Raw genomic sequence first — 20,437 nt, forward strand, 5'->3', positions numbered from 1 at the left:
ATATTACAAATAAACTTACACGCTGAAGTTCTCATTTGTTTATTTTTGTCAGAAAGGAGTGAAATATTAAAAAATCCAGACAATAACATTTATCCTGCTGACAAGCTGCCGCGCGCACTCCATTCGTGAATGGCTTGGGATTATTTTTTTTCAGAGGCGATCTGTGTTTGCGAATCCTTAAACGGCAATCATTACGAGTTTTTTTTTTTTACGCGCAATTGCCTTAAAATAACCCACTTTGTTTAAATGGAAACAAAATTCATTACAGCGTGTGTTTATTGTAGTTGTGTGTACTGTATTGGACGCATTTAAGTTTGGCCCCGTCAGTGATTGATTTCCAGTAGCAATCAACATATGTTAAAGATTTCCGGCGGTGGGCCCCGGTTTATTTCAGTCAAAGACAGAACGACGCACGAGAAAATTGCAGTAATTGCCATAAATTGTCCAGAGCTATCAAAGCTGATACGTTAAGTGGTTTCGTCCCCTTGCCAGTGTGCGCTACGTCGGGGTAACTGTTGTTGTGGAGTAGAATTAACTCCCAATCATGGCACACACACACACACAAAAAAGGCCCCTTCGCACAACTAAAAGCAGCTGTCCTGCTCATGCCGTAGGTACTGATTGCCGCTACTGAAACCGGCTTTTAAGTTAATCACTGCGTAATGGAATATGGATAAGTGTGCACGTTAAGAGGACTTTTTCCGTCTTCTTCTCTTGCGCCGTATTCACAATGACATTGACCGATTCAATGCCAGAATTGCGCCGCACAAAAACAAGAGGAACGATGGTTCGCTACATTGTCGATGTAGCGTGAGGATTTATCCTGACCAGCAATAATTGCAGTTTTAATGTCACGGCTGTATATATAAAACAATATGTTGAATATATTGCACAACGTTAAAGTACCGTGTTACATTTTCTCTGAGTTATATTGCCCTCACACGAAAGTTCGTGATGTCATAGTGGAAGCCTTTTGGGAAACGTATCACTGACATCATTGTAACGCTATATGCTCCTGATTTAAAATCCACTGCAATTCGTGCTTTGCTGATATGGATTTTTTTAAAATTTCACATTAATTAATCATTTGCCAAATACTTTTCAAACGATGTAATAAATTATTTCCCTTAGTGAAGTCCTCCCCACATCGTCTCGGTATGGGGGTGGAGGTTTTTGACCATACTTCACCTTGCTGGTCAGTATGAGTTACCAAAAGCAGGGCGCATAGCATCCAAATGTGGTTCAGATTTCGAGCACAGCTATTATTATTATTCAGCTTGTTTTACCCAGGAAATCCCCACTGAGTCTCAACTCTTTTTCAGAAGGGCCTTGCTGTGTGTAATCTAAATTGAGTGATATGCAGGTAAAATGTTCACCGTTGGGATGTTTGACCAATACCGGTTACTTTGTTTTTTTGTATCTGATGGGAGTAGACCGGAGCACCTGGAGGCAACCCGTGTGAAACAAGGGAGAACATTTTCGATTCAAAGCTTTCGTGACTGCAGGGATTCATCTTCTTGGTTTTTTCGGTAAAGTCATGTAGAATGGAAATAATAAAATAATAATAAAACATAATAAAATAATATAATAAAATAAAATACTATAATAATACAATAATCTAAAATAACATAATAATGTTTTATTTTATTATTTTATTATTTCCATTCTACGTGACTTTACCGAAAGAACCAAGAAGAAGGGAGAACATACAAACTGCACACAGGAATGAGCCCGAGTTGGAAATGAAACCCATGGATCTTTGCTGTGAGGCACAAGGCTACCTCAAGGCTGATGTTAGCCGTGGCTAACAGGCGAGATGTTAACTACCTCGCCTGTTATACAGGAGTTCGTGGGTTCAATCTCGACCCGGACGCCTGCTGTATATTTGGAGTTTGCATGTTCTCTCTCTCCCCGTGGTTACGTGGATCTTTATCTGGGTCCTCCGGTTTTCCTCTCCAAAATTAGAATCAACATGCGTTTCGAGTGTTTGGCTGCTGTACATTTCCACGTGATCAGCCACTTCGTTGTCATATCATTTGAGGCCAGGTCGCTTCTAAAAAAGAGCTATAAAGCTCAGTGGGCCATAGCTGGTAAAATTAAATAAAAAGTTCAAATAGTTTAGTTTAGAATTGAACTCAGGTTTCTAGATCCATAGCGTAGTGAGGAAACTGCTGCGTGACCATAACCCCTGCCATTAAAATTATTATTTAAAAAAACATATGTATATCACGAAATATTTCAACAGTGTTATGATTAAGAAAATGTTTGACATGTAATTTGTTGGCTTAATGTTTAATTCTGATAAAGAACTTAAATTAATGTTCTTATTCTTTCCTTCTCCTTTCAGTTATGAACTGTAAATTTTACAGAAAGCTATCTTATGCGATATGAAACACTTATTTTATATAACAGAATGGACCCTTAGCATTTTAATTCGGAGAAATATGGACTAAGACAAACAGAGAAACAGTTGTTAGAAAATAATAATTGGAATGTATTTGTGCAAGACGTGTGAAATTAGTAAAAAAAAGCCTTTCATTCCACAATCCGCTCCCACCTCTGTTTAAATAAAGACCACACGGTGTTGAACAAATGCGACAATTTTCAGAAGTATTTAAAAAAATAAATTCAATAATTGCTTTTTAAATAAATAGAGTATTGTACGCACGGGCAGAACATGTTTACTTCTTGGACTTTTAACTGAAAACTAAAATACACCAACTTACTGGCAAATGACTGTGAGGGAGACCTTGACTTAATGAAACTGCAGTTTTTACTGGATGGTAATTTGTTTAATTATTAATTGAAGGGAACACAAATTTTTTTTAAACCTTAGCTTTTATATATATTGGAAAAAAAAGAAACTTTGACATTTACAAAATAGTTCCCCACACAGCTTCGTCTGCAGTAACGCACCGGTGTACATTACAACCTTACAGGGCTAATAACCATTTATTTGACTCACGCCAACAATTGTATCCTGTGTTGAGTGCCTCCAACGCTGCGCCCGGGACTGAGTCAGAATGCGCTCGCGCCGTTGGGGGCAATTAATCCGTTAATTCATTAGGTGGAACAAAAATTAGCCACGTGGAAGTGGCGTGAGTTAGCGCAGACCGACTGCAGGGTTCTCCCGTCGGGCGGGCGGTCCCGGGCCTCGCGTTCACCCGCATTGAGGAGGGCGTCAAGCCCACCGGGCGATTGGTCAGTCAGACGGTCGGTCGGTCGTCAGTCGGTGCGTTCGTTGGTTTGTTAATTTGCTCGTCCGTCGGATAGTTGCTCAGTTAATTGGTCGGTTGATCGGGTCGGTTGGTTGATCGGTCAGCCAGTGGGTCGGTCGGTCGGTCAGTCGGTGCGTTCGTTGGTTTGTTAATTTGCTCGTCCGTCGGATAGTTGCTCGGTTAATTGGTCGGTTGATCGGGTTGGTTGGTTGATCGGTCAACCGGTGGGTCGGTCGGTCAGTCGGTGCGTTCGTTGGTTTGTTAATTTGCTCGTCCGTCGGATAGTTGCTCAGTTAATTGGTCGGTTGATCGGGTCGGTTGGTTGATCGGTCAGCCGGTGGGTCGGGCCGAGTGGTCAGTCAGACGGTCAGCCAGTCGATCGTTTAAACAGTCAGTTGGTTCATCGTCTTGGTTCTTTCGGTAAAGTCACGTAGAAGAGAAATAATAAAATAATGACTTTACCGAAAGAACCAAGATGATGAGCCCTGCAGTCACGGAAGCTTTAAATCGAAATTTAGTCAGTTGGTTGGTAAATTGGTCGATCGGTCAGTCACCTAATTGGTCAGTTGGTCAGTCACTTAATTGGTTTCTTGGTCGGTCAGTTATTTCGTTAATCGGCCAGTCGTATGGTTCGTTGCTGAATTAGTCGACGAGTGAGTCAGTTCTAGATTTGAAGCTTTCGTGACTGCAAGGATTCATATTCATAGGTTTTTTCGGTAAAGTCACGTAGGTAAAAATTTGAAATTAATTAAAGTAAAATAAAAAAGAAAAGAAAAATCACGACGTTTCAGAGGCAACACAAGTCTCCGTCATCAGGTGGGACCATCTGGCTGTGACGGTCCCACCTGATGACGGAGACTTGTGTTGCCTCCGAAACGTCGTGATCTTTATTTTATTTAATTTTTATTAATTTTGATGTTTTACCTACGTGACTTTACCGAAAAAACCTAAGAATAGTGAGTCAGTTCATTGCTCGGTCGGCCGGCCGTGAGCGACGTTCGGCTGTCACGGACAAATCCGTCAGCTGAGCCTCTGCAGGCCACACTTAATTTGCCTTCCCTCGCTGCTGCAGGAAGCAAGCGGGGCCCGCGCGAGTTCCCCCCACAGCGTTGGGACTGCGCGTGCAATGGAGCAAATTGCTTCGCCTTTTGCTAAACCACCATTCTAATCTGTTTTCCCCTGTGGTGGCATTTCATAGAGGTGTTCTCGCAGTGGACCGATTTCTGAGAAGCCTGTGCAAATACGGTAGTGAGCTGCCCGTGCCACTGTCAACCACTGACGTGGCGGTATTGGACAGCCGTTTCCACAGGACTCTTGCAAGGTACTTTAGACGTATGGAGTCATTTTGTGTGTGTGTGTGTGCTCCGCACCTACTTTTATCGTTTAGATTGAATGGACATATCTCAATTGAAAATATCATTTTAAGAATTGTAAAAAGAACGGATGTACTCTTAATTGCAAAAAAAACATATTTTAATGGGAGAATAAACAACCCCATAAAACTTACGTGAGCAACAAAAATAAAGCAAATGCTGTTATGGACCACAACAATTCCTAACTGAGTTATACCATTTCTTAGGGCAATAAACTATTCTGCCGAGTGGTACAATTGCATGGTTTGTTATACTCGGCTGGATACGAGGCAATGCAATTAATACACCAGACACCCTGCAGTGACACACACACAAAAAAAACAAAGTTATGAAGAAAAGGAACTCATTTTACCCAGCTGTGCATTATATCTTAGACATGTTTTCTTAAGCCTCGCCGTTTTTTTTTTTGCTCGGTTGTAGTTGGTCTCAAGTTAATGCTTTTAATAAAACATCAGGGGAAGCGGTTTCCTGAATGGTAACTTGTGGCGTCCACTCTCGCAGCCCCACGTGAGCCCTCGTGCAGCTAAAAGTGAAGGCTAAACATTGGGCAGGCCCAATGTAAACACTGAGTGACTGATAATCACTGCTCGGGTTCCTTTAAGAAAGAAAAATTATTACCCCTATTATTATTTCTGGGATGCTGATTGCGCTGTGCATCTGTTTATATGCACCACGTTGGGCGAATTTCGGTGCAAGTCACGAGAAAATATATCGTCGATTTAAAACAACACGCAATTTATTGAGCTCAACGTGTTAAATGAGTGGTGTCAGTTTAAGAAAAAAAAGTCCATCAATTTATGTATACGTTCCCAAAAACAGAGTTTTTCTCACTCTCTCTCTCTCTCGACTTTAAAAAGTGGTGGTGATTTTTTTTCTCGCGTGTGCCAAAAGCCTCATTTGTATTTTGCCACGTTTGGTCAAATGGGCTTTTCACCACAAGTTTGAAAGTCAATTGAGTGGAAAATTGGATTTTGCTACACTTCTGAATGCAGAGTCAATGCCTCTAGAGTGCTCGCATAGCCAATGGTCTTGGGAATACTAATGTTTGTAAATAACGTCTTAAAAGAGCTATTTGTGGTGCACCTATGTGCTGCTTTGTATGGATTCAAGGGAGATGAATTTTGTTTACTTTTAACTAATATGGAGCAGTCGCATTTTAATCAAACCAGAGTTTAATGCGAAATGTAAAATGTTGGATATTTTAGCGATGTGTCATTTGAGAGGAAAAAATCTGGACTGTTTTAAGGAGGCGATAATTTTGTGGTAACAAATTAAGTGTGGAGCTCACTTAAATAATTATTTCGCAAAGCCACTTTATCGCTTATCACGTTCACTTAAGTCACAGCTGCGTAATTTTAAATAAACCCACTTACAAGTTAAGTATCCGAATATTCTTAGCTTTTTGAATTGACCATTTCATTAATCAGTTTTTAAAAGAGGTATAATCATTTGTCAATCCGCTGATGGATGAAGGCCTTCCCTCACGCCGTGTTGGTCATGGGGGTTGTGTGACCATACTTCACCACCCTGGTCAATGTCTTTTGGTTAAAGTGGAGGGACCAGTATCATTTCAGATGCCACTCCTCACTAAATTAGTTCATTATTTAAGCGAGTGCCTTTTTTTATACAACAACGTGGACTTGATGATGACTGGGAAGTTGTTGTTTTGAACAGCAGATATCATAACATGTTTCGAGGCAACTACGACTCTTATTGCTGACTCCACATCAGGTGTGTCCGTGGCTGGGAATGATATTTAAGCTGGAGATCCGAGTGGCCAGAGGGCCCACATCAAGTCAAAGTGATTTCTTGCTCAAATGAGCCAGTGGTGAAAATTCAACATTTCCATTCACATAAGCAGGTCCAGCCATAGGGCAACCATTGTTGACTTCCCCACAAAGTTGTACTAACATCGAAAAAAGTAAACTATTTTTTTTTACCAAGTAAAGCTCACTGTGCTATATAGCTCTTTTTCAGAAGTGACCTGGCCTCAAATGATAGCTACACGAAGTGGCTTATCACGTGGACATTTATATCAGGCAAATACTCTAAACGCACGTTGATTCTAAATGCGGAGGGATAAACTGGACGACCCGGAAAAAATCTACGCGACTGTGAGGAAAATATACAAACTCCACGTATACAGGCGTCCGGGTCGGGATTTAACCCACGTCCTCCTGTATATCAGGCGAGGTAGTCAACATCTAGCCACCCTCCTATTTTATTGACCCGGCAGGGATCATGGGTTGAGTCCAGGTTTTGAACTCGCAAGCTTCCGATTGCGAGCCGCCCTCTCATCTCCTGAGCCATCTGACAAGCGTGCAATGATTCACCGCCCGCAGGGATTCAATTGATCGTCACGACACGGGGCTCACGATTTGTTTGTATTGTTTCTCATGTTCGTCCTGTTGTTTGTACTACACAGCTGTAGGCCACTGCACCAGACGAAATGGATCACTTAGATATTTAGCTTATAATTTTAGTAAACTGTAAAGTGTAGTTGATTGCGATTTCTAAGAATACATTTTAATCATTACAAATAATTGTATCTGTACATGACCATATCCCATTAAAAGGTGCACAGTAAAACTATGGGCATATAGCTTGCCTGACCTGTACAGAAGGGGGGTAGTTCGCTTTCATACATCCACCCACCCCACCTGCCATGTTCCAAAGCTCCCAAGTGTTCAGTGGAGGAGTCCCTTAAACACTCGTCGACTTGTGTACATCGATAGCTGCGAATGCAGAGCAGCTGCGCACCTACCCGGTGCCACGTTGAACTGAATTGACTCCACTAAGCCCCACCTCGTTATTGAAACAACAACAAAAGAACGTAACCATACGCACGCATCACACATTGAACACAGTGCCGGATTAAGCTCGTGTAGCATATTAATTCTAGATTTGAAGCTTTCGTGATTGCAAGGATTCATACTCGTATCTTTTTTCGGTAAAGTCACGTAGGTAAAAAATAAAAAATTAATAAAAGTAAAATAAAAATTCACGACGTTTCGGAGGCAACACAAGCTTCCGTCTTCAGGTGGAACCGTCACAGCACGATAGCTGTATCAAGTTCATATGTTATGAAGGGGCCCTAAATAATAATAAAAAAACACACGTAAATATTAAAACACAAACTGTTTACTTGCATAGTAAAGTAGTTGTATTTTTTCATTTGCTATAAATCCAGATAATGCGACATATCGCTAACCTTAAACACCCAGTCGTTCTAAAAGTTGAAGGCGGTATAATGAATCTTGACTTAAAGTTTTCGTGACTGCAGGAATTCATAGTCTATGGATCTTTCGGTAAAGTCACGTAGATAGGTTCAAAATAATAAAAATAAAATAATAAACAAAAAACTACGACGTTTCGATCGCAACACAAGAGGTCATCATACGATCGAAACGTCGTAGTTTTTTTGCTTATTTTATTTTATTAATTTGAACCTATCTACGTGACTTTACCTAAAGACCCAAATAATATGGCAGTATAGTACTATAGTAAGAGAGCAAGTACAGAATCACTGAACCGGAATTGATAGCTTAAAAGCATTTAGCGCGGGGCCCTTGAAAGTGCGGGGCCCGTAGGTACTACACATGCAGTAGCTACTACATATGTAGCTACTACACATGTAGTACATATGTAGTAGCTACTACACATGTAGTAGCTACTACAGATTTAGCTACTTTTGCTACTGGGTTAATTCGATACTGGTTGAACGCTGCTCACCTTTACTACATATGTAGTAGCTACTACACATGTAGTAGCTACTACACATTTAGCTACTTTTGCTACTGGGATAATTCGACACTGGTTGAACGCTGCGCATCTTTATCGAAACCCCACCCCCCCCCAAAAAAAACCCGCCCCAGCGTGTCCACTTTCCCCAACGTTTCACGACACGGCCGAGTCGTGGAGAGTGCCACGCGGCGGGGACTGCCACGCACGCGCGCGGCTCCTCGCCGTCCACTCCAATGTCGTGGGCCCTTCTCCAGGGCCGAGACTGAAATAGTTCTTGGGGCATCGCACGATAGCCCCCCACCCCCTTGCCCCCCCCCACCCCACGCCCTCATCCCCCCCCTACCCCCGCGCATGATGGATGGTGGCCACGGGGCACAGATATGAAGTGTTTGTGAGCGCTGTCAACCATTATTACCCCTCTATCGCTTAATTAGCGTTACCTTTTTGGAGGAGGCAATGCCCTGCACTGTGTTCAGATCCAGGTCCGGTCGAGGCAATAAATCAAACCCCCCCGTGACCTGGTGCGTTGTGTGCACGTGCGAGAGAGGTGGGGGGGGGGGTGTGCTCGCTCTCTCGCTCGCTCTCTCGCTCGCTCTCTGGACCTTCATCCTCCAGCAGGGATGAGCGTCATGCGGATGCGTGCCCTCTGCCTCTGCTCGTGGCTCTGTCGCTTGAATTACTTTATTCCAGGAGAACTCCCTCTTATCTGCCGTAATGAGCAGGGAAGCTAAATAATCACGGATAATTGGCTAATAATTGCAGCTGTGGAGCCGCGGATAAGAGGAGTTTTATTGGATCCACTGGCCCCCCATAGATCATAATAGGGTAATGTTAACGGATAATGTGTGTTGTGTATAGCAGCTGTATCATGCAACGTGTGTTAAATCACGTGCATTGGGCTGCTAAACGCAGCTCGGGTCACGTGTGTTGTATTTGATCAGCCTATTTCAGTTTTCAGTTTCACTTTCATTTATTTGGTATAGCCATGTGAGCCGTTCGGCTCTTGAATCGAGGTGCAGCCACAACAAACAAAAAACAAAAACATGAACAAGAAAACATCTTAGAGTGACTATGCACAAACTAGAAAAATCCAGGAAAAAACTGCAAAGTCTTTACATTAATTATTTTGTGAAAGTAAAAAAAGTGAAATCAAATTTCGATTTAAAGCTTTCGTGGCTGCAGGGATTCATCTTATTGGTTCTTTCGGTAAAGTCACGTAGAAGGGAAATAATAAAATAAAATAAATAAAGCAATAAAATACAATTCTCACGACGTTTCGGCCACAATTCAAGCAGCCGTCCTCAGGCGAAGAACAGGTCTGTCGGAAAGACAGCGTCTGAATGACCTGTTCTTCACCTGAGGACGGCTGCTTGCGTTGTGGCCGAAACGTCGTGAGAATTGTATTTTATTAAGTTTTATTTTATTTCGATTTAAAGCTTTCGTGACTGCAGGGATTCATCTTCTTGGTTCTTTCGGTAAAGTCACGTAGAATGAAAATAATACAATAATAAAAATAAAACATAATAAAATAATTCTCACGACGTTTCGGCCACAATGCAAGCAGCCGTCCTCAGGCGAAGAACAGGTCTGTCGGAAAGACAGCATCTGAATGACCTGTTCTTCACCTGAGGACGGCTGCTTGCGTTGTGGCCGAAACCTCGTGAGAATTGTATTTTATTATGTTCTATTTTTATAATTTTATTATTTCCCTTCTACGTGACTTTACCGAAAGAACCAAGAAGAAAAGTCAAATCAAATAGAGCCTCATCGTCATCGCCGACGCCCGTCGCTTGCGCACGTGCCGGCGCGTTCAATGGGCCGTCGCGATGATCGCGGCGGTGGCGGTGCGCGCGATGTCCCAGACACGACCACTGCTCGACCCGCTTTGCACCTCTGTCCCACGTCATCACGAGGCCGTGAGCCCAAGGCTATTTTGGTGAAGTTGGCCCCTCGCTCGCAAAGTGACGTGACGTCGGCCACTCGATTAACAAAGTGGGGAAGTGTGCTCGCGAGTGAGCAAATCAAGGTCCCGGGCGGGTAGAGTGCCCGGCGTCAGATAGAGCCCGAGGCAACGTGGAGATAGATGTGGTGGTGTGTGTCATCAGAACTCGAGTGCTTCAGCGCGTGTGGCACGCTGGACCGTGCAGCGTTGCCTCTCAGCCCGTGACCTCCTCCGTGGGAAAACGCCACCGCCCGAGGTGTGAGATCGATAAACCGGCACGGGTGGCTGACTCTGCCAGCTGCGCAGGAGAAGTCGCTCCGGCTTGAGTGGCACGAGTCTCAGATACGACGCCGAGTTGGCGAGTTTTGACGGGCGCAAAATATAGCCGAGGAGGAAGGGGGGGGGGGTGCCATCACTGCAGAAAAAACTGCGCGGACTTGAGGCCACGTCGCTTTCGATGACGCAAACCCCTTCAGCGAATGTGCGAGGAGCCTGGGGATAAGAGCGGTTTTTTTTTTTGTCGCGTCTGAGCGCAGAGATACATGGCAGCTGTGCAAGTTGCTTGCCCGGTATGGCTCTGGTGTGTTTGTATGGCGGGTTTGTTTTTGTTTATATCTGTTTCTAGTCTTTGGGTCTTTCGGTAAAGCCACGTAGATAGAAAAAATAGCAAAATAATAACAATATCACGACGTTTCGATCGCAACACAAGCAATCGTCTTCGTGTATATTTCTGCTTATTTTTTAATAACGTATGATGATGTCGTTCTCTAAAGAGTCTGCCTCTTGGGGCATTCAGGCCTCTACCCTGTACATGCAATCGTGTGTTACTGTGTAAGTGCACGTGTGTGTGTCTGTGTTGTCATCTAACACACGTGTAATATTGTGGGGGAGTGGAAACGTTGTAGTTAGTGCACTGGACTCCGAACTCGGCGAACCGCGTTCGCTTCACGGCAAATACCAGTCGCCAAGATCCGAACCCGTTCTCAGTCCACCTATAGTTCAACTCAGCTCGAAATGAGAACTTGAAATGGTGTTTCGGCCTTCACATCTGCTCGCTCAGAGCATCTTCCCCAGCAGCCTGTGCAGGGTTATACGGTGTGGGGCGGGCGGGCGGGCGGAGGGGGGGAGGTTATCTTTGTCTTTCGTCTCTGTTATGTAACGCATGCATTTTCCGCAATGAGGGTCCGCGCGGTGATGATGGGCGCTGACTCGGGGATTATGCGGCTGTGACCGCCGCTTCACCGTGCTGTCTGTGGCATTAACCCGCGCGTGCCGGGAGTTGCCCCGCCCCAGTCAGGCGCACTGGCCCTGATTAAGGCGAGCCAACTACCACCACCACCCCCCACCACCCCCCAAACAAAAAGGTGATGGATGAGGTGCCTGCAGTTTTCCAGCCCTAATCAGGTCCCGCGCTGCCCCCCGTTCGCAATGGGACCTCGGCCCGGGCGGAGGAGGGGAGAGCGTCCCGTTACTTAGCAGACCTCGACCCTCGCGACCTTTGTCCCCCTTCTCCCCCTGTCCTGCCCTCCCGGCCCCATCTGCCCCGCTCTGCAAATTAGTGCGCACCGACGCGCGCACGGTGGCCGTCCCGCTGCCGACGTCCTGCAGCGCAAGCGAAACGCGCTGACCCGGCCACGGGAATTGCTTTTTCTCCTCCTTCTCCTCCTTCTCCTCCTCCTTCTTCCTCGATTTTACGCAGCCTCGTGATGTAGACGCCGTGCTTGAATCGGCCGATCGCGTAGAATAAGTGCGTTTATGCGAGGAGGTATCATGTTAGATTACAAACCAAGTTTAGCTGGCTGGCCGGCTGGCTGGCCATGAGCCGCACGGGGCGGGCTCTGATCGGCTAGAGGTCAACACGCCGAGGGCAGGTGGTGCATGGTGGGGGGGGGGGGGGGGGCACGCCGAGGGATAGCGCGGGTGGGTGGTGCGTTGGGGGGCCGTGGTGGGTGGGTGTGAAAAGGGGTGCATGAGGAGGAGGGTGCAGGTGGCGGTGCGTGTTGGATGAGGCGGGGGGGGGGGCCTGGGAGGGGAGGTGCGGTGTTGGGGGTGGGGGAAGACCCTCGTTCAACGACGAGCACCCTCGCTATTCTGTTAAAACAAAGTTTTGCTGGCTGACCGCAGAGACGAACGGACGCCCACGTCCAAAGGATGTGCCGGCTGCTAGTTTTATTTAAAATAAGTGAATGAATGTGGGTCTGTTTATACTTGTGACGTCACGTTCACAAACTTGCCTGATGTGTGCATACGGCACTTACCATCAGTGTGCGGCAGTTGACCTCCGCAATGAATTGCCATGATTGAGAGTTGTGATTCGATTACCGAATCACTCGATGTGTGTTTCGTTTTCAACAGTCGCGCTTTCATTGTTCCACGCTCTTTCTGCCTCTCGTTTTTGTAGAGTTGTGTCCAGTCGTCTTTCTCGAGTCATATGCACAATGTCTGCTCTTTGACTCCCTCCATCCTTGACTCCCTCCATCCTTGACTTCCTCCATCCTGTCCGATCTTGAGGCCTCTTCTTTATTTCACTGTAGCCCCCCGCCCCCCCCTCCCCCCACTTTTTTGTTTCAAGCCATGAAGTAGCATCTTTCTCTTCCTGGCTCTTGGCCTCTGTTCCAACATCGCTCACCCGTATGGATTCTGCTTTCATCGAGCTCTCGCAAGCTTTGTGGTGCCTCTTTTGGATCATTTCGATCTGCATTCTCTCTTCCCCCGAATCTGCCCTCGAACTTTCTCAATCCTCTTTCTAGCCATCCAAACGGTGTTTGTGTTCACTTCATTAGGACTGGAATTTCCACGCGCTTATTTAAATCGTGCGCTTAAAGTTTGAACACGAGTCATACTTTGTTTAAAAAAAAGTACACGTGCAATTCGACGCGTGTGTCATGCGTGTGGGATTACACTTTGCTGAATCAGTGTATCGTTACACGACCGACACACACAGTGGCCTGCGTGCGGCTTCACGAACGATCTGAGCCGCGGGCACAGCGTGCGCGTGCATGCGACGTCCCGCTCCCGACATGCGGAACAGATCGTCGGATATCGGTGGGGGGTGATGAGTGATGAACGATCCGTTTGACTGGAAATTCTGGCGTGCGACGCGTGCAGGTGTACGACAGCGACGGGTGCCTGCTGCACTTCCTGGATGGCAGCGAGCCCGGACGGAGCAGCTGGATGCGCTACATCCGCTGTGCGCGCCACCGTGCCGAGCAGAACCTCTCCGTCCTGCAACACAAGTACGCAGCCTCGACCGCCGCTGTTGCGTCGCTGCCCGCAGGGTCCACGTTCACCTTCCCTTAGTCCTCTGCCAAACGACAGGGGGCCTGGGCTCGAGTTTTCTTGAGCCCAGGTTTAGCGCGGAGGCGTTCGTTTTTGGCACGTTTTGCTCGCCTGACGGCTTTAATTGTTCGGCTGCTGTGTCGGGTGGAGGAGGGTGCACGACACACATACACGTCGGTCTGACGCAAAAACTAACAATGAATCCCTCCACCCTGTCTGATCGTGAGTTTTCTTCTAGTTTGTTTCGCCGTATTTGCTCCCCTCCTTTGTTCAAGTCATCAAGCAGCAGCCTTCTGCATCTTGGCTTCTTTCTCAATGTCTTGTAAATAGTCGTTTTAAAAGCATCCCTTAAAGCCACAGTACCTTCTCATCGCACATTTCCAACATTTTTCTTGCAGATCTTCCTTCCGTTACCAGACTCTCACCCTGAGGATGAGCCCAGTTCCACTTCTTTTATCTTTTCGGAATTGTTTGCTGCTATGTTTCTCTCCTCCTCAACTTGATCTCGAACTTCCTCGTTGCTCTTTTCCTACGCTTACAACCCGGGGATTAATTTCAGCCAGGTCTGTCCAGATTTGTGACCCGTGAAATATTTCGGCACATCACGCGCAGAGCAGCTGCAGCACGCCTATCCACCAGCATGTCATCGTAAAAACACAGGACATATCACGAGAAGCAGAATATCTCATAATACTGGAAGAGGGGGAGAAGTGCATGTCAAAGCATTGCCTTGAGTGATTCATTATTATTCCACAACTTTTAAAGTCCTGGGAAGACTCACAGCTTTCTGCAGCTATCAGCTGCCTCAACAAAAGGGCAATACTGAGAAAACTAACCCAGTAGTCGCTATGGCTATGTCTAATAGTCACGTGTGACCTACTTCAGCCTCGCAGCAACCGGGAAAACATTTAATGAGTAATGGAGCCCAGATAAAAAAAAATACCGAGGAAGCGTCGGCATCCGTGTATGAAAATCTCAAATTGACATTGAGAAGTGCTCATATCATGTCGTACATGTGAGCTGGTGGTGAAAATTACACATTCCCATGGCAAGGGACCAGTGTCCACAGGACAACCAATGTTGCTTTTACCATTAAGTGGTGGCCCCTTCACTAATCATTGCTGGTTTTACTGATCCTGGTGCGGTGATGATAATGGGCTGAGTTGACCATGGCCAGTTAATTCTAGATTTGAAGTTTTCGTGACTGCAAGGTTCTTTCGGTAAAGTCACGTAGGTAAAGTCACGTAGGTGAAAATAATAATAATAAAAATTAAATACAAATGAAAATAACTAAATTAAATCACGACGTTTCGGAAGCAACACAAGCCTCCGTCATCAGGTAGGACAGTCACAGCAAGAAATAATTTGCTGAAGTGGACACTCATGATTTAATTTAGTTATTTTCATTTTTTTCTCACCTTCGTGACTTTACCGAAAGAACCAAAGAGTATGGACCACGGCCAGCTTTTGAATTCATGATCTCACAATCAGGAGCCTTGCTGAGCTGCAATCCAAGCTTCATTATGCTGCCCATTTCTGATTTCAATTATGTAATACCCTCATTAGACCTCTTGGCACAGGAGAGACCTACTTATTCTTCTAGACTGCCCTTGATCTTCTTGTTAATTAATCGCCATTCAATTTAATTTGCAATTGCATTTAACGAATCCTCCAGATCATAAGACGCACCTCCCCCCCGCCCTGTATTATAATGCATCATTTGGGGTGTGTCATGTAATCCGGTAAAGTGTACGTGTTCGTTTGTCAAAAGATTTGTAGAACTTTTTGGACGCTTTGTATAAGTCCGGGGTGTGTATTACTCTCCACATCATCTTGTAATCTGGAGAACACAGCATCGCCCTTGTTTTAAATACAGACCATTCAATGCCCCCCCCCCCCTCCATTCATTCTGAGATAAGGTTCGGCTTTTCACTATTTTCTACGCTAATCTAGTTTGGTCAGAAGAAACAAACAAACAAAGTGCACAATCGGAGCGGTCAGTTACAAGTGTCAATGCCAACATTCTAATTTGACATTCAATACCATGAAGATGTTAATTAACAAACCAAAAAAACACGCGCATTTTTTTTCTTCCAGGAATCGTTTGTGATGCATCGTCATCAATTTCTGTAATGGTCAAAGCCGCGTTGTTAAATTCTATTAGTGCTACCGATGATTTATGGAGGCCACGCCAACGAGGTCACGCTGACCACATTTGCAAGATTAGCGTATTATGGGTTACAGCAGCAGATATACCTCACTTAAGAAGAGACTTGGCCTGGCATATAGAGGAATACATTTTAATTATTATTATGTATATAGCGCTTTGTGAATTCCCTACTGGAAGCAAGGGCTTCTCATGTCTTTTAATTGTCAGGTGTTGTTTGATCCTATGCTACCCACGCTGGCCTCTCTGGGTTGGTGAAAGGGGAGGCCCAGGACCGGTTCAGATATATCGCTCGCCACAGACGTTAGCTCGTGGTCGGAAATCAAACTCAGCTCGTCGGGTTCATAACTCGCTTCGATAACCGCTGACATCTCCTGTTCACTTGTGGCAGACATTATGAAAGAATCATCCACGGGAATGGCACGTGCCCCCCGTGGTTCAGATATAATTCTCCGCTGACGTTTGCTGTGGCTGAGTTTAAAACTCAGACGGCCGGGTTCAGATGTGTGTGTGTGATCAGTGCCGGATTATCCAAGTAGCACAAGTAGCTGCATATGCTGCGGGCCCCGCACTTTCAAGGGCCCCGCGCTAAATGCTTTCAAGCTATCAATTCCGGTTCAGCGATTCTGCACTTGCTCTATTACTATAGTACTATACTGCCTTCAACTTTTATGAACGACTGGGTGTTTAAGGTTAGCGATTTGTCGTATTATCTGGCTGTACAGAAAATGATAACAATACAATTACTTTACTATGCAAGTAAAAATTTGTGTTTTAATATTTGTGTGTTTTTTATTTATTTAGGGCCCCTTTATAACTTATGCTACAGGCCCCGCACTAGCTGAATCCAGCACTGGGCGTGATACAAAAGAGACTGCTAGGGCGCCACGTACAACTGAAACAGCCAAACATTTCACTCTGAACTGAACGTTCTCACATGTAACGTGGCATGTGGTAATTTATCAACGTGCAAAGCATTGGAGTGTTTATTGTACTTACACCTCGCCGTATGTTAACAATGGGTGTATTTAAAAATATATTATTTTATACAGACAAGTATGTGCGTCCAATGTAAACTATTTGCACTCACATTATGTGCGTATAATTTTATGTTTATGTATGTCTGGTTTGGGAGATGCGTATAAAATGACCATCTGGATAATTCATGACGTTCTATAAATCATCACGTGCGATAACGGCTCTCCTCCGAGCTGTCGCATTTACGCGAGAAAACAGTGTGTCGCAGGACTGCGTGCGGTGACGTCCTCGCATAATTCTCTTGAAGTCATATCTTTCTTTTAGAAAAACTGGCCATGACTTGCGCATCTCCCGTGACCTACAGCTTCACGAGCTTGTTTCTTTGCCGATCATAATTTCCCTAACGGCGCAACAAGAGCATCTCGCAGGCACGGCGATCGAGAGCCGCACGGCGATCGATGTCTCGCTAATGCGCGTGCCATTCCCCCGCAGTTTCTATCTCCTCGGCGTTTATCCGTTTTCACTTAGAGCGTAATGCATTATCAATGAATTTCTCCCGGTAACGCTGGCTCACGCTTGCTGTTAAAAAAAATGTATCACGTTTGCGAGTTTCGTAAAAAAAAAAAACACTGAAAAAAACTCGAAACAGAAATTCAACCGACTCGAAATTAATCAGCCGATCGAGCTTAGCAGGGGCGGGGGAGGGCGTTTGTCCATGGCGGGGGACAAACCACGATGGAGCGAGATTCCTGCTCAAAGTTTTCTGCCACCGATGCCACGAAGTTAAAGGTCACCTTCAAGGAGGTGGTTTAATTGTGTGCGCGCGTGGGCGCGAGAAGATGCGGCCGGCGTTTGACGAAGTCAGGTTCAGCCAAACCGGGAGGGAGGCAGCCCCCCCCCCCCCCCCTCACTTGTCCCCACCGATCCCGTTGTGGCGAACTATGCGTTGCTTTCTCTCTCGCTCGCTCGCGAACACAAAACAAACGGCAGGGGCCGCTTCGCGACGGGCTCGTTCATCATGCCCTGAGCCTCAAGCGCTTCACCCCCCCCCCTCCACCATTCTTCCCCCACGACCCTGTACAGGTCGTGCATATTTTACCGAGCATGCGCCGACATCCCTCGGGGCTCGGAGCTGCTGGTGTGGTACGACGAGTCGTACGCCTCTTTCCTGGGGATCCCTCTGCAGCACGTCGCGCAGGACGACACCGGTACGGGGCCCTCGCCCCCCCCCTCTACCACCAGCGGCCGTGGATACCCCGGCGCTCGCCGGGAAAATCCGTGGCGACACGCGACGCGGATTAAGGGATCTCTCATTGGTGTTTGCGAGTTCTCTTGCGTGCGTGTGTATGTATGTTGAACTTCTTTCGCGCACGTACGTAGCCAACCGCACGAATCGGGAGATGCGGCGGAACGATGACAAACTTAGATGGCAATGGTGATGAGATCATGGGTTCAAATCTGGCCAGCCAGCCACGATTTAAACTGGCTTCTCGAGTTTAAGTGCAGTCCCTTTTCGATTCTCGTAACGTGGCGTTTCGCAGCTGCAGAATCACCGTGCCATTCCCTATTTACTTTTCATGAAATAGAGTCTTACATTTCAAAACGTAAGCAAAAGTTTCAAGAGGCTCCTGTATTGGGATGTTTGGCCAATAATGAGTGTGTGGCTTGTGGGAGAAAACCACAGGCAGTAACACGCAGAGCGCCACACAGATGTCTACATTTACAGGTGCACTGCCATTTCCTGGCCACTCTGTAGCCCACGCCCTCCACGCCTGTGGTGTATTCCACTGGCAGTCTCCCATCCAAGTGCTCACCCACGCTGAACCCCGCTTATTATCCGACATCTACCGCAAGCTTTGGCTCATCATTCGGTGCGATTTGACCAGAGCAGAAAGAGTCATCTCACCTTCTCTTACGTAACAAACTTCTAACTTGCTGACCCGCCCCTACATCTCGCTGGCGTGGCGAGATGGTAGCTACCTCGCCTGGAGGTCGTGGGTTCCATTCCGATCCTGACGCCTGCTGCATATTTGGAGTTTACATGTTTTCCCCATGGTCGTTTGGAGTTTTCTCCGGGTCCTCCGGCTGCTATAAATTTCCATGTGATAAGCAACTTCGTTGAGCTATCATTTGTGGCCAGGTCGCTTCTAAAAAAGAGGGATGCAGCTCAGTGGGCCTTACCTATTAAAATAAAAATAGTTTAGTTTTCTGGACATCTGTGAAAAAGAGCTTCACAGCTCATCAGATTCCTCCGGGATAAATAAGAGATTCTGATTGTGATCGAATCTTCTCTTGCAGCAAACGTGCCCCTGTCTGCCGCGGAAGCCATGTCGCGGCACGAGGCCCTGTCGCCCTTCGGCAAGGCGGGCAAGCTTCCGCCCCCCGCCGTGCACTGGCCGAGCCAGGCCCTGCCGGCCGCCGGGAGGTCGTACCCGCAGGGCGACAGGCCCGGGGCGGCCTACAGCTACGGCTGCAACGGCAGCGCCAGCGGCGTGGGCAGCAGCCCCGGCTCCGGCATGGGCTTGGGTGGGATCGGCGGTGGCGCAGGGGGCGGTGGGGTCGGAGGTCACAAGGTGCTGGCGAGTCCCACGTCCACCAGCCAGCTGGGTGGGGAGTTCAGTGATTGGCACCTGTGGAAGTGTGGCCAATGCTTCAAGACCTTCACGCAGCGAATCCTGCTGCAGATGCACGTGTGTTCGCAGAACCCGGACAGGTGCGTTAGTGCCAGGATGGCTGATGGCACTCCTAAGAGCAGGTGACAATGCCCAAATCAGACTGTTCCACTGAACAGTGTGAGCGCGCACCAGCACGAGCACGCACGCGCATTTACACATTAACACGCACTTGCCCTTTACTTTTGCTGCATGTGACAACGCGCGTTGACATTTTGGTGTGGGGAGCGCTAGTGAGTGGTTCGCGCGCTGTGCTACGAAACCAGCGACCCGATTTCGATTCCCCGCCACGGGTGATATCAGTGGAGAATAACTGAACTGTTTTCTAGGCCGACTCAGCCTTAAATGAGCACCTGATTTGCTGTATGAACATTAGCACTGGGGAGACAAAGGTGGCTGGGCACGATGCGAGCCACACCACCGTTTTGTGCTAACACCGCTTGCCGTAACAGCGTGTTAAAGGTTAGATGGGGGATCTTGGTATTTGACGCTTTATAATGCGAACATGTGCCATTAGTTATAAAGCACAGTGGATACAAGGCGCTACTTTTTAGACTGCTTTGGCGCATTGTTTCAAGCTGTCGTTATCACACCTTGATTCCTGCAGCGCGTTTATTGTTACAATGGATCGCAGAAATCGATGGTGTCATTCTGGCAGGTCCGAAAAAAAGCCTAACCTACAAATGGTCACATGAAAGACAAAAAAAATCCATTTGGGTGTTTGGCCCGTGTCACCGCCCTGAGTCAATTGCATTGACAAAGAGTCAGGGGGACGGACGGTGGTGGTGGTGGTGGTGGAGCTGGCGAGGCCTTCCCGTTATCGCCAGACCAAGAGATGAAAACAGAGAATGGGGCTCTCGCATCAGCGCGCTCGCATCAGAGCTCTCGCATCAGAGCTCTCGCATCAGGCCATATGGCGTCAAGCACACGACTCCCAGGGCGGTAGCTGACAGCTCGGAGTTTTGTGCACTGGATTTTTTTTTTAGAAACTGATAACACGGCCACCCACACAACAGGTTTCTGCGTAATCTCAGCGCGCTTTGAACACACACAAAAAAAAAAAC

The 20,437-nt window shown here is 46.7% G+C and overlaps 1 protein-coding gene across 1 annotated transcript in view; it reads left to right on the top strand.

Annotated features, from left to right (window-relative positions):
• PRDM6 (PR/SET domain 6) overlaps positions 1 to 20,437 on the top strand; it is a 63,930-nt gene that overhangs the window by 35,218 nt on the left and 8,275 nt on the right. The window contains 3 exon segments of the mRNA XM_061553510.1: positions 13,386 to 13,513; positions 17,785 to 17,909; positions 19,000 to 19,414. Of these exon segments, the coding sequence (XP_061409494.1) occupies positions 13,386 to 13,513; positions 17,785 to 17,909; positions 19,000 to 19,414 (668 nt within the window).

This window comes from Lethenteron reissneri, chromosome 18 (genome assembly GCF_015708825.2).
Source record: "Lethenteron reissneri isolate LAM-NWPU_2019-01 chromosome 18, ASM1570882v1, whole genome shotgun sequence".
Classification (NCBI taxonomy): domain Eukaryota; kingdom Metazoa; phylum Chordata; class Hyperoartia; order Petromyzontiformes; family Petromyzontidae; genus Lethenteron; species Lethenteron reissneri.